The sequence below is a fragment of the Chelmon rostratus genome, chromosome 22 (assembly GCF_017976325.1).
Source record: "Chelmon rostratus isolate fCheRos1 chromosome 22, fCheRos1.pri, whole genome shotgun sequence".
Classification (NCBI taxonomy): domain Eukaryota; kingdom Metazoa; phylum Chordata; class Actinopteri; order Chaetodontiformes; family Chaetodontidae; genus Chelmon; species Chelmon rostratus.
The window spans coordinates 11,770,597-11,784,102 of NC_055679.1; the positions used below are offsets into that span (position 1 = coordinate 11,770,597).

The 13,506-nt window shown below is 43.3% G+C and overlaps 1 protein-coding gene across 1 annotated transcript in view; it reads right to left on the minus strand.

Annotated features, from left to right (window-relative positions):
* Positions 1-1,208: 1,208 nt before the first annotated feature.
* plxna4 (plexin A4) overlaps positions 1,209-13,506 on the minus strand; it is a 210,804-nt gene continuing 198,506 nt past the window's right edge. Inside the window, exons 29-31 of the mRNA XM_041963491.1 lie at positions 8,862-9,074; positions 5,894-6,044; positions 1,209-4,980 (exon numbers count right to left, since the gene is read on the minus strand). Of these exons, the coding sequence (XP_041819425.1) occupies positions 4,885-4,980; positions 5,894-6,044; positions 8,862-9,074 (460 nt within the window). The 3' untranslated portion in view covers positions 1,209-4,884. The remainder of the gene's footprint in view (positions 4,981-5,893; positions 6,045-8,861; positions 9,075-13,506) is intronic.

Sequence of the window (13,506 nt, forward strand, 5' to 3'; positions counted from 1 at the left end):
GATTTGCACATTATTTAGAGATATACTCTTTGAGTTACTCCTCGAATTGGATTATTCACTCGGAGCATGACTTCCCCTGTGCAAAGATTTTATTCCAGACATCTTTATCTTCCCTGGTGGTACTGTGGAAAATCAGGCCATACACTTTGAATTAACTGGATAAAAGCATCATTTGAATGATTCGGATACTTAACAAAGTCTAAAATGATTTGGGTCATTATGCATCTAAAAAGCAGAGGGTTTTCTTTTCATGGGAGAGGTCTTGTCCTGCTACTATATACAGCACAGCATTTGTTCTTGTGTATCCTGACATGCATACAGTCGACAGCACGGAGAATAATTAGAAACGATTGTGCTCTCAGAGTACAATAGAAATGGCTCTTTGTTATGCATCTTTGTGCATCTACTCTTTTTTCGCTCTGTCTGCCACCAGACAGTAGGAGACCTGAGATGGCCTCAGAATCCCTGAACACCCAGTCTGGCTGACGTAGCACCTGTCAGTGGGATGGGAAGGAAAATTGGATCTATTTGGCAACACACAGTGTGGTCTAATTCCAGAGGAATTCAGAGCATTTGCCCTGTTTTATCTGTCGCTGCTTATTGCTTCAGGTTTTATATAACAATGTGCTTAAATGGTGTGTGGGCAGCATGAGGCTTGGACTTGGAAAATATGGGCATTTAATTTAAAGCCCTTGTAATGCCAGGTACACCCACAGAAGTGCTTTCAGACTGTACCTGGTCTCATGACTGTGAGGCCGAGAGCTTGACTGACACCTCTCCCAGTCTCCTGTGATGGTTTGTTGCACCTGTTAGTGCAGACTTTTTCACATTTCTGATTGGATTTTGATGACTGCAGCAAACTGTCGGCGTAGCTCCTCCCACAGTTAGCCTGTGAAGAGGTCTTGGAGGTTGAGCAGATCTTTAAATATTTATCAAGTGTGCATCTTGCAGGAGGCGCTGTGTTTCCCAGTGGAGTAAGGGGCACGTCAAAGTCTAAATCTGGCCTATAGTGCTTTAATATTCAGACCGTGGTATTTCAGATTGTAAACTCTGATCGTCGGTGACGGTGTGATTCAAACGTAGCTGCTCTCAGTAAGCCTCCAACAAGACTGCAAGCTGACGCAAAGAAGAAAAACAACCATGAGATGCTTGGTTTCATAATAAAGTTTATTCTATATTACAAATAGTATTTTGTTCTTGACTGCAAAATAGGAATGCATTATATTTACATACACAGGTATACAATTAATTATAACAAAGTTAGAGAAGCTCGCCTTATATCCCCCAGGTTTCGTTTTTATCTCTCGATAAGATACTCTTTATCTTTCAAATATGGTCTAGTAAAAGTCTTTTCTAGCATGTTTCTGTAACACCTGCTATAACACTGAGCTAGGAGGACATTTTTAGTTCCTACAAAACGTTTGAAGGTGGAAACTTTATCTGTGCTCTTGGCAACGCAGGGTGGCTACTAGCAGACAACCTTTGTTGCAGGGGAAGGGACGGGGGCAGGGAGAAATGAAAGAGCGGGCGTTACACCGGGGGGCAGATTCACAACGACAGTCCAGGACTCTCACCTTGTGTTATTTATTAACACACGGCTGTGAGGGGAGACTTTGGGTATCTAGACAGAGTATACACGGGCTACATGAAATTGTCTGAAGGTGTTTCAGCAGTTTGTTTCTTATTCATGTCAGCCGTGCATGAATTCATCCTCCAGTCGCTAAATTAATCCTCATTCCCCTCATTTTCCAATAACAGATATGAAGAGTTTTGATATGTTCTGATATACATAACTTGTCCAGCAAACACCTTGTGAATGTACCCCTCCAAGTTGAAACAACAGACATTCATCATACTGTATACCTGCAGACAGTAATTAAAAGACGATGATGTGGATATCTCACATACGTTTGACACGAGGGCTAAGACAGAAACAGTCACTTGCCAAACTCAACCTTAAACATAAGTCTACTATTAAGCCTAATGACCCAGTCTTGATAAAAAGTTGTTTGATCAATCACATGTATAGATTGTTTCTTCCACGTGTTCTTCAAGAAAATTGAAAGGGATAGTAACATTTATGTTTTGAGACAAACTGATGCAGTCTTTTGTTGCTTTTTATGAAATGAACCATCGTCAAACAACATCTGTGTGTTTTGCCATCGGTAGCTTCATCACTTAAAATGCTTCTTTTCTGTTCTGGGCCCAACTGATGGAGCAGAAAACAAATCAAGCAGTTACAATGAAATAATCTAATGCAGTAGAAAATTCTCAAAACAAGATGTAATAGCAGCAAAGACAGAGCAAGACTCAACTTGCATCTTCTGAGTACCACAAAAAAAAACAACAGGGTTCATGTGAGATCTGTAATCTTCAAATGAACAGCTGGCTTGTAAATGACTTTAAAGTCCCTAGTAGTAGTAGAAGTATATAAATATCTTTGAGCAAGGCAGTTCCACTTCATACCATCCAAATAGGTCAACATGCAAGGGTATATAGTATCTGTTTTATTTAGCATCTAACACTTCACAAAAACCATGGGCATGAGGTTCTGCAGCAGGGTTGAACTGGATAAAGGTTCCACCTTAAACGAAAGTTATAGTTTTTATTACATGAACAATCCACTTTTTCCATCTCGATTCTTCCAAGCAAAAGAAAGATAAAAGAACACATCCACATCATCATTGCAAGGCTTAATTTTCTTATTTTTCACTTTTTTTAAATAAGTTTCTTAAATTGTTTACGTTTTACATGCGCTTAAAAAGCCAATAAAGGACCCAAGGTGGACCTAGGGCGGTCTTCACACATTCACATCACCACATGGGGCACGTTGTCAAGGCAAAAGAAAGGGCAGAGGTCAAAGGGTACGGAGGGCGCCTCCATCGTCTCTCTTTCAATCGCTCTCTCCAACAAGTCTTATCTACTTTTAATGTCTGTCATTTTCTGGTTATCCTGCTGTGAAGCTCAGTTCTTGTTCTGTTCCTGCTCTGCTTTATCTGATTTTTTTTTTCCTTTTTCTTTTTTTTTCTCTTTTTTTGAGGCTTGGAGAAGGCCGCCCCCTGCCGCCACTGAGGACAACTACACTAATACAGACAAGAGCGCCTCAACAGTTACACACTCAAGAGTTGGGGTTTTGCCGTATGCAACTAGCTACCATCTCCAACGCTTGTGCAAAACAGAAAAGAAAACTGGTAAGTCAGGAGCCGGACACAAGGGTGAACGGTGTGCCGAGAGCTGGAGAGACCCGGGACGATGGAAAGAGAAAGGAGGATCAGATCACCTCGCCCACAGAGCCTCTCACCTCGACACACTGAGGTCAGAAAAATCACACAGGTTTCTTAAAGTTCCAGTCACAATAGCTTTTTTTTGTCCCAGAAGTGGTTGTCTTTTACGTAGTCCTTTTTTGTGTCAGTTCCTCAGTGGCACTTTACAAATACATTTTTGACCGTTTTGAATATTTCAAGCTCCTTTGGTTTTTGGCTGACCGACTAAGTCCATCTTGTTTGATTCCTCCACACAAAAGTCTTTAAATAAGAACATCCCGGGAAAGAAGTGCTACTCTCACAACAGAGCCCCTTCAGGGAGCAGTCAGCCATCGTCTGGCTACACTGTACTGAATCATTCTTCTTGTTTTTAATGATCAAGCAGTTTCTTACCCAGTGCATTTCAGTCAGCTCTTCCGTTGACCCCCTCCAGGGTTGGCGTAGATATCTGGGCAGTCGGGATCTCGGGGGCAGCTGCTGATTGTGTGTGCGTGCGTGCGTGTGTGTGCTTTGATAGACCTTCGCAGTGGCGGCACAAGATTGGAAGCGGCAAGAGCCAGACAAAGACTGCTCCTGATGTTTGGATTAGCAGTCAAAACACTGTCTTCCAGAGTTGTTCGTGTGCTTCTTAAAGAGGATCCAACTTGGGTCGGGGCCTCCGGGGTTTAGTCTAATAGGTTAATTTTGCAGTAGCCACATAAGCCAGATGGAAGCAGAAATCATGATTATTTCTTTGAAGTAAATGTACGCTGGGCAGGAAGAAATGTGCGAATGTTGCAAAGGGGGTATAGATCGGGGGATGCTCTGGTTTGCAAAGTTTTAGCGTCAGTCACATTTCAATAAAGGAAAAGTTCGGAGAAGCACTAATCCCTCCCAACCCCCATCAGTCTTTTTCTTAAATACAACTCCAGCTACATTGAAAGAACACAAGAACATTCTAGGTTTGCCTGGACTCGCCCCAAATTTCGCAGATATGTTTGCTTCGCTCGTAGGTACAGTGTAAACTTGGCAAACCATCCTTGCATTAATTTTCTTCAGAGGTGTTCATTTGGCTTGCAGTCATCATTTTTGATGTTTCCTCTTGATTCCGTATATTGAATATAGAACTACAATAAACTGGACTCTAGAGATGGTTTTATTTTAACTATCCTATTTTGAAAAAAGTTCTCAACAAAATGGAAACCCAACACCGTGGTTTTTAAAGAATTACCTATCAGTGTAAATTCTTGAAGGCAACATAAAAATGTTTTTTCCCCTCTTTTCTTCCAGCAGGGGGACTGAAGTATGCCAATATGGCCAGCTTTCAAGCAATCACCCCTCGAAGCTCTCCCCGTGGTGAAGCTGAGGAATCCCCCGCATTGCGCTTTGGGAGACGCCGACCTCAGCCCCAGACCACCCTTCAGATTTATTCAGGTAAACTAGTCTATGCAGCAGAGTGGATGAGGAAAACTAAATACTTCTCAGGGAAGAGGAAGCAGAAAAAAAGGTCAAGGAAGAAGTCATCTTTGAAAGGCGGAGGAAGGAAGTCACATGATGAAAAAAGATGGGGACAGGTCTTCGCTCAGGCACGGCTCGGTTTCTGATGGGGTCTCTTCCCAGTGCGCCCTGGGAAGTGCGGTCCTCAGCTCTCCAGACTCATGAAGGCCACCACCTGCTCCAGCTTGAAGGCCAGCCTCTGTTTCCTGGCTGCGTCGTCCTGCTCCAGTGCGCAGACAATCTGCCGGCAGGACAACAAGGTAAACACATCAGTAAGAGTAGCCACACACACACACACACACAAAACAAACTGCAATCAGTTCTTTCAGACCTGCTGTTTCATGATGACTAATCTAAAGTGATAACAAGTCGTCTCTTCTATTCTACTCCATTGAAAACATTAACTGAAAAGATTGTAGCTTCCTCCTTGTGGAGGACGGCAGCTTTAGTCAGCTTGGACTCAGCTGTTTCAGTAGATTCCAGTGGAAAGTCTTGTTAAACCACTCCTGCAGAACTCTGCTTGAGAGCTAAATACACTACTTGAAGGGCTGAACCATTACAGGAAGTAGAGCATCAGTCAAGTTATTGGCGAGGCAACCATGCATAACATTTTGTTGCCTTTTGTTTCTGTCTGGAGGGACACTGGAATCCAGTGTAGCTGCTGTGAGTCCTGACTCCAGCTGCCATCCTACGCAGAGACACAAAACCACTGAGACACTTCCGCTTAACTTTTCAGATTGTCCTCTCAGTATCTGGCCACCATAATCCAAATGAGAGGATGATGAGGATGTTGATACAATCATCTAAATTGCCTTCAGTAATAAGCTTTACCAGCAGCAGCTACTGGTTATGTATTTATATATGTATTTATTTTTTACCCTGGGCTTTGCCTCTCAGGCTGCATTCAGGCTAACCATCTGATTGGTGGAATGTGTGGGCCTGTGCACAGCCTGAGAAGATGATTTGAGACACTACCCAGGACATAGTCTACCAATATTAAAGCCAATTTCATTTGTATGTGCTATTTGCTAGCTTGATATGAATGTTCATTGCATTCTGAGTAACATCAGTGGGTCTAAATTGTAATAAATCTTAAGTAAAGATGATACAGATGTGCTATCTAAAAGTGTACAGTAAGTCTCAGGAATACATACCTCCTCAGTGTATTTGCCCACATAGGAGTAAATCTCACTGAGAGAGCTCATGCTGTTGAACTCATTCATGTGCATCCGTGACTGTTCTGCCAAGTAGGCATTCATGTCCTGGTCGCTGATCGCTGGCATCTTACTAATGTCGGAGTAGTACCTATGAAAAGAAATAAAACAAAGCATAAACACGTTAAGATGATGTTTATGGCTGAGAACATTTTTACTGTTAAAAGATTTGGAAAGCAGAATGCACCCGGTGCTGTTTTAATGTAGGCGGTGCTGCCGTTGGCCTCGGCTCGTTACTCCTTGTGGTTGTTTACGGCACTTCTTTGAAGATCTGTAACTAATGCATGTAACACAGAGGCAACGAGTGTGTCGCATTGTAACATGACTGAAATGGAGTCGTAGTAAACACTGACAGGCCGTAGATTTCAACCTTGAACACCACAACAGAACACATTCACTGCATTGAGGTAAGAGTAATCAGTCACTGTCGACAGCAGCTGTGTTGCCCCTATCAACTATGTTAATTAAAGCTGGTTATTTACATATTAAATTCCTGTTGCTGCAGCCGCTGGAGGACGGGCCTGGTGTTTGGCTGGGTAATTCTGGGCATGTGTGAGAGAGCGGTGCATTTGCCAGGAAGCAAGTCTTCAGAGCAAACCGAGCAAAGGAAAAGGCAGGTGGGTGTTGCTCATAGCCTTTGCACAGAGGTCACACACACATCAACACCTGTTCAGTGCTGCAGGGCAGTTGTAGGGAGCTCCTAGCAGGGGATTGTTAGTGCAGAGACCAGGTGTGCTTGTTTTAGGAGGAAAAAAGTTTTTATAAACCAAACTAAAATCCTATGCTTTCAAAAAGTGACTGGGAATCCAATATTAGCCAAAGAACTACACTTTATATTGAATAAGACGCTGTTTTTGAGCATTTTTTTTCAAGCACATCTGCTAAAAGCTTGCAGTCAAGTATCTCAGTTGTCTGTCTCTTGTGTATTTGACAAGACTGATATGCTTTGAAACGCAGTTCAGCTGTCTACACCTTGCAACCTGCGCATCCCAAAGCGACTTTTTAGGCTTTTTTTTTTTACTTATGTATGCAGTATAGACAAGGTGTTGGACTAAAATCGATTAATTCTGTGACCAATTTGTGAGAGGGTCTCTATGGAAAGACTGCTTTTAGTGTCATTTAAGATGTAATACATACAATGTTCCTGAAGTGCTTCACAGACATGCTTTCAGGGAGTGATAATATTAATAACACCATAATATTTTTAAATTTACAAAAGCTACTGCCAAATAATAAATATCCTTTGAATACAAGCAACCGACAGAGCATCATAGCGTAATAAGAGCTACGCCATGAGCTGTCTTTAAAAAAGGGGGCCATAAAATGTTTGCAAATGTACTGATCCATATGAAAACACTCTTGTAAACAAATAATGTTATGACAGCCGTGATGGATTTGTCATTGTCTGGAGACCATCAACTCCCACATCAAATTCGAGGCAAGTGTCAATATCTCACTACCCCGCTTCACTTCACAGCCCCAAATTAATAACATCAACATAGTGCAGCAAGTAAAAAGCTCTGTGGGATATCATGGCTCTGCCCAAATGCTCTGCCGCCAAACCCCGAATAGAAGAAAAAATAAAGTGCTGAAATGCACACTCGTCCCATTCCTGACTTATGTCACTTTCGTTGTAGATTGATTGCAGCACAGTAAAAACTCAATGTCTGCATGTGTTCTGTCTCTACAGAGAAGCACTGAACAAGCAGCGGAGATTTTCTTCCCGGCTTTCCATTAACCTGCTCACCAGGTAAAGACGTCCTATCCTTACAATTACGCTGCAGCATAACAGAGAGAAAAGGCGGACGTTTCTGTACCTCTACAGTGTTCACGTTCTTTCCTCGCTCTCTGCAGTCTTCTTTCAGAGCTGCAGCATTCTGCCTTTTAAATCCTCTCCCTGGCATGACCCTTACTTTGCCACAGTTGGACAGCAGAGTGAAGCAGCACTAGGTCCAATCTTAGTCAGTCATTACTTTATTACTGAGGCTTTTCCAACTGAATAACGCAGTTCCACTGCAGGGTGTTCACTGGTGATGGTACTGCTCCACCAAACTTGCAACGCAGGCATGATTTATATACGCTACAGGACACTGGGATGTTTCTATTTACACAAACAGCATTTCCTGAAAACCCCTGAGTTTGCATGTTTGGTCTTTAGTGTGTACACACAAATGGGCGCTTTAAACAGTAACTGAATACAGGCTAAAATTTCTGCTTGTTCTGGCCCTACAGCAGCTCTCTCTGTCCACTCCACACAGATCACCGTTCTGCTTACAGTATCCAAACATCTCCTCGTATGAATCAGCAGCGGACTTCACTATTTCCTCAACTGCAGACACACACAGGACTAATGAGTACAGTCCTGAGCCTGAAGCTCCTCATTTGGTTCCACCTATTCAAGCAGCGCACATATATTCTCATCCTGAGGCTTGCCTTGTGACAAACCTACGGACACATAAATACTCTGACTGCTTCACACTACCCCATCTTTTATTCAGGACCTCTTCGCCTCCCCTGCTGACAAATAAATTTAATAAAACTTTCATTTTAACAAATTACCGGCTTCTGCCGCCTGCTACTCTCAAAAAAAATCTCTCTCCCCCCTTTTTCCTCCGCACACACACTTCTGCACCCTCCAACACACTGACTGCTCTGTACTGTAGATCTCCAGCCCTGGGCACTCCCATCCATTCCCACTGTGTTGTAATTTGGATTGTGTTTCATGGCCCATAGATCACAGTGCTACAGTTGCATTGTGTGTATGTGTGTGTGTGTTGGAATGAAACATGGCTGCAGGTATCCTGATGTTTTCACTCACATAGGAGCCCACCCCTCACATACACACACATCCTCCCTTCATCCATCCAGTGTTTGGTGTTTACATGTGTACATTATATCGACAGCTCACCTCTCCACCCAGCTCTTGTAGCTGGGAATGTCCTTGGCATAAAGCAGCTTGTTGGAGGGTGAGTCCTTCCCAAGGCGATGTTCTGAGGTGGAGCAGGAGTCCATGAAGGTCTGGGCCACCACAGACAGACAGGCATCTGTGATGCTGCTCTTATGGATGTCAAACACAAACTGGGGGTTCTTGATCACATTCACCCAGAAACGCAGAGGTAGGCTGCAGGGAGGTGGAAGAAGAGAGCAAAGAGGTTTAGTGGCAAACTACTTGTGATTGTATAAGCTTAGAACTTTTATAGTCAAATAATGGGACAGTATGTTGTTGTGCTGCAGTCAGCCTCCATTTGAATGGGTGATTTAATTTGTTTTACCATAACTGAAATCGTAATGCAACCTGTATACAAAATATCATCTGTAAAGAAAAAAAAGACTTTATGACAAATTACTTGTAACATTTTCTGCATGTTAATTTACTGTTGTGCTGGGCCTGCTGTCAAACAAATTACTTTAGCACTGATTATTCTGCACCATCTCAGTGACAGAATGCTCAAATAGCCATGCAAACAGAGGAACAAAGAGTGTGAAGTAAAACAACAGTCTGTGTCCGGTTGAACTGCTCTGAGATTAAGTCCCTAAATGCCATTTTTATATTTGCTACAGGCAGTCAGGCAATAGACATGAGCATATTATGCACCAGAAGGGGGACGAGGATTCATTCACTTTGCAGAGCCAGTACACAGACCCTGCTGTTGCCGATGTGCTCTATTTGATGTGTGTGCTCAATTCAATAAAGCCTTTATCTTTAAAACCAGGTGGTGGCTGGCTCTCATTTTTTCCAGCAGTGTCCAGGGGTCCTCGCTGGGGGCCGCACAGTGACACAGTTCATATTGCCTTGTTTGTGCGAGTGGGTCCTATTTTGTGCCTGTCCAGAATAATAAAAATATACAAGTCTGTTTATTTGCTGGGCTTGTTTCTGCCAAAATGAATAGATATAGGGCCAGCTTTATCTGTGTGTTGCAGTGAAAGGGGCTCAGGTGGTATTAAGAAAGAGCTGAGTGTTACTTGGATCTCTGTATCTTTACTGTTCTCTGGGCTATGCGCTTTTAGCTGATGTGGCAAAAATCAGACAGGAAAGACACTGCAGTCTAGCCTGCATAGGAGTTTGTCTGTGTGGCACAATATCAAAGGATGAGGGGGGGAAAAAAAACCTGAACTGAAATGCAATCATTTAAATACCACCGGTGCTCCCCTGCCATCCCACTAAGCATTTATCCGAGCACAACCACCCACAAAGCCATTCAGATGTACAATCTAACAAAAGAGGATTTGGACTCAGAGGAAGAAAAAAAACTCTGCATTATGACTTCAAAATTAATCTAAGCAAAGAATCTAGTGGGATTAGATGCAGGGATCAAAGGGATATTAACACCGCTGCTGTGCCCCCTCCATTGTTGACGATCTGCCCCAGCTGCCCTGTGATTTGAGGTATGCGCTGTTCTAAACTGATCACATATTACCAATTGTGTTGAAAATTGGCAAAGCACAGAAATTCTGCAGCTGTTAACTCACGCTGAGTAGTTTTAGGAATCTGAATCTGATGACCGATCGGTTCTTTTGGTCAGGGATTAGGTTAAATATCAGCTGCCAAGATCAAGGGCATCTCTCATCCCAGAGGAATTACACTAGCAGAGTCAGAAAAAGCCTTTTTATTAAAAGGCTATTGCCCATTGTCCATCGATCTAGAGCTACAAAGTGCTTACATATTTTTTTTTTAAAAAAAGCATGTTTACCCACTACTCGAATAGGAGCCATTTGATAGTATAAACAGTTCCTACAGTAGTTATATTTGTTATATAGTGTTGGTGTGGGAAAATGTCTCTCATGGACAGAGTGCACTGGGTGAGCAATAATGCAGCATTACAGCGTGTTCGGCGAACTTAGAAACCAACAATCAATCAATTTACCATCCAGTATTGACAAAACTTCCTAATTGTCGAGCAGCAGAACAACCACACTACTGTAAGCTTTACTGTTCTAAATATTTCGACAGGCACTATGCTGCAAATGAAAACAACAAAAGGAACACACAAGTACATCCATATCATCTAAGCCTCCCTGCAGTCCTTCAGTAGCGTGCACTGATTGACACTTTGAACCTCTAAAGCTGCAGTTGTGGGATGTTGTCCCATTCCTGCAGGCGGCTCTAATGAAGTTGCTTGCCATTGGCAGGCAAAGGGTCACAGATGTTGTGATCCAGGGCATCCCATTCAGGGCATTACAGCACAGACAGGGAAGTGACCGAGCCTGACCTTTTTCATGCAGCGACGTAAGGTTTGATTTAACGGCTTTAGAAAGGTGACCTGACTGGGCATTGTTCCAACCGGACCTCGGTAGGCAAAAGGACACGACCTTTCATGTGAATGTGAAGCCGCAATCCACTCCTGAACAAGCTACATGTCTGGACAAAAGGGCTTAAAACAATATAAAAACTTTCTGTAAATTACACACCACAGAACTTCACTGATTCCAGATAATAGCTTGACCCTTAAAGTCCCAGTGATGCCATTTACAATGTGAGTGGGCTAGGAGTACAGCATGACAGCAGATAGGTGGTTATCTGCATGCAGAGAAGAGGGATGAGTGAGCCAGTTTTGCTCAATAATTAAGATTCTGTCTGTTGCATCCTCACATGACAAACACATGGTGTAGACAAACATACACACACACCCCAAATACAGAGGCATGAGGATGAGAGAAGACGCTGACACACTGCTGCTAATCCAAAAGATACCATCTGGAGATGCTCTAGGAGCCAGTGACTCATGCGTGCACACACTTACTGTACATGCATACAAATACGCATCGCAACACAATGCAGACACATTTTAGCTGAATTTTAGCTTTTAAAATTCACTGACACACAACACTTTTCCTAAGTGCTACTGCTATCAAGGATGACCTTGGATTAAAAGGGGTCACAGATAATTTCCTGGGTTAGGCTAAATCCTAGGTGGCATCTTTGGGTCCCTTTCAGGTCTTACACTGCGTGGATGTTGTGAGCAATCAAAGGAAATCTGAAAAGTACTGTACAGCTCTGAACACAAGCAAGAAAAATGCCCAGTAGATGATATAAGGAGGGATGCCATCGCCCTTGTTAACCTCCCATCCCCCCTTTCCATCCCTTAGTAGCAGAGAGAGTGCAGTGGCAGAGGGTTTATATAGTTGAACATGCTAGTCTACTCTGTCTGACCCATTGATCCTTTATCCACCCATGGCTCTGAAATATCAGTAGCCTAGCTGGGTATTGATAAATCCATGGCGCTGTCTGTGGTGCTGAAGTAGCAGATGGATTTGTAATTGCGCCTTTTTCTCTCAGACCCGCCTTTCTGTCAGTTTAGTCTTGGATCTTTCTCTGATCTATTTACTATAAATACTAAATTCTATGCTATACATCATGATCAAAGTGACAAGTTGCAACATGTAGATGCAGAAGAGCGGGAGGATCAAAGAGACACACTGCTGGCGTGCTGAAACAATATCCTTTGGGAGGTGTATGTTGGTTGGTGGTGCGACCATTGGGCCATCATATGAAGCCAGCCATATAGGTCCTGAAGCACTACAGGCTGACAGATTATCTAAGCGCTACATCAAGGATGTGCAGGGATGGTAGGGAAACCCGGAAGGGGAGGTGGGGGTAGCAGCGGGGTGTAGGGGCTCTGGTTGAAGTTAATGGCATGTGTGATGACGATGGGCCTGGTAGGTTTAATGGGGCAGGGGCCCAGCATGGGAGGGGCACGGGCATTATTATTCTCTACCGTCAGACAAAATGAAGGCTTTTGTTGCAGCCAAGATTGCACTCTTTTGAGACGATTAAAGGTTACGGGTAGGCACACACACATGCACATCCCACACAGCGAAGATATCTGTGGTGGCATCAGGATAAACCGTTGTGTGCAATCTAAGTGGCTTTTTGTGATGGTGTGTTATGATAAATTGCTATTCATTCACAGCCCTCTAGTGAGAGCCCATTCCATTAAAAGTCTAATGTAAGAGCGACCCGTTGCGCTCTCAGAAAACACTTAACACACACTGCAAATGGCCCAATAACGCAGACGCAGGAAAGGACCAAAATTAGGACCATAGTGTAAAGTAAATAATATTTGTTCCCCTTGATTTGCTTCCCTTTTCCCATTCATCCCGCCATCTATCTATTTATCCCTCGATGCACATCCATTTTATCCTCCCATCTCCTTGGTTCCCCTGGCCCTTGGGCTGAGTGATGCATGCTGGGATCTTGGCAGAGGCCAGGAGGCTAATGAGATATTAGTGTGCGTTTAACTCCCACTGAGTTCACTTCCCGTTCTTCACCTTTTCATTTCTCTCCTCAATGCGTTCTGGTGCAGTGTTGGTTCTTTAACCCCTACCTACCTCTTAAGGTGGGCTCACAGAGGTCAGTACGGTCTAAATTAATCAGTAGATATTAATTTGGAGGTGCACTTCCTCCACCTGGGAGCGGACATTTGTCACTATGGAGATTTCCACAGTGACAGGCGTTTTTTGGCCCAGTTATCCATGATAATAGAAGGAGAGTCTTGGCAGCCGATTGGATTAGCCCCTTGTGGTTGGCTTTAATGAAGATTACACACCCCTGT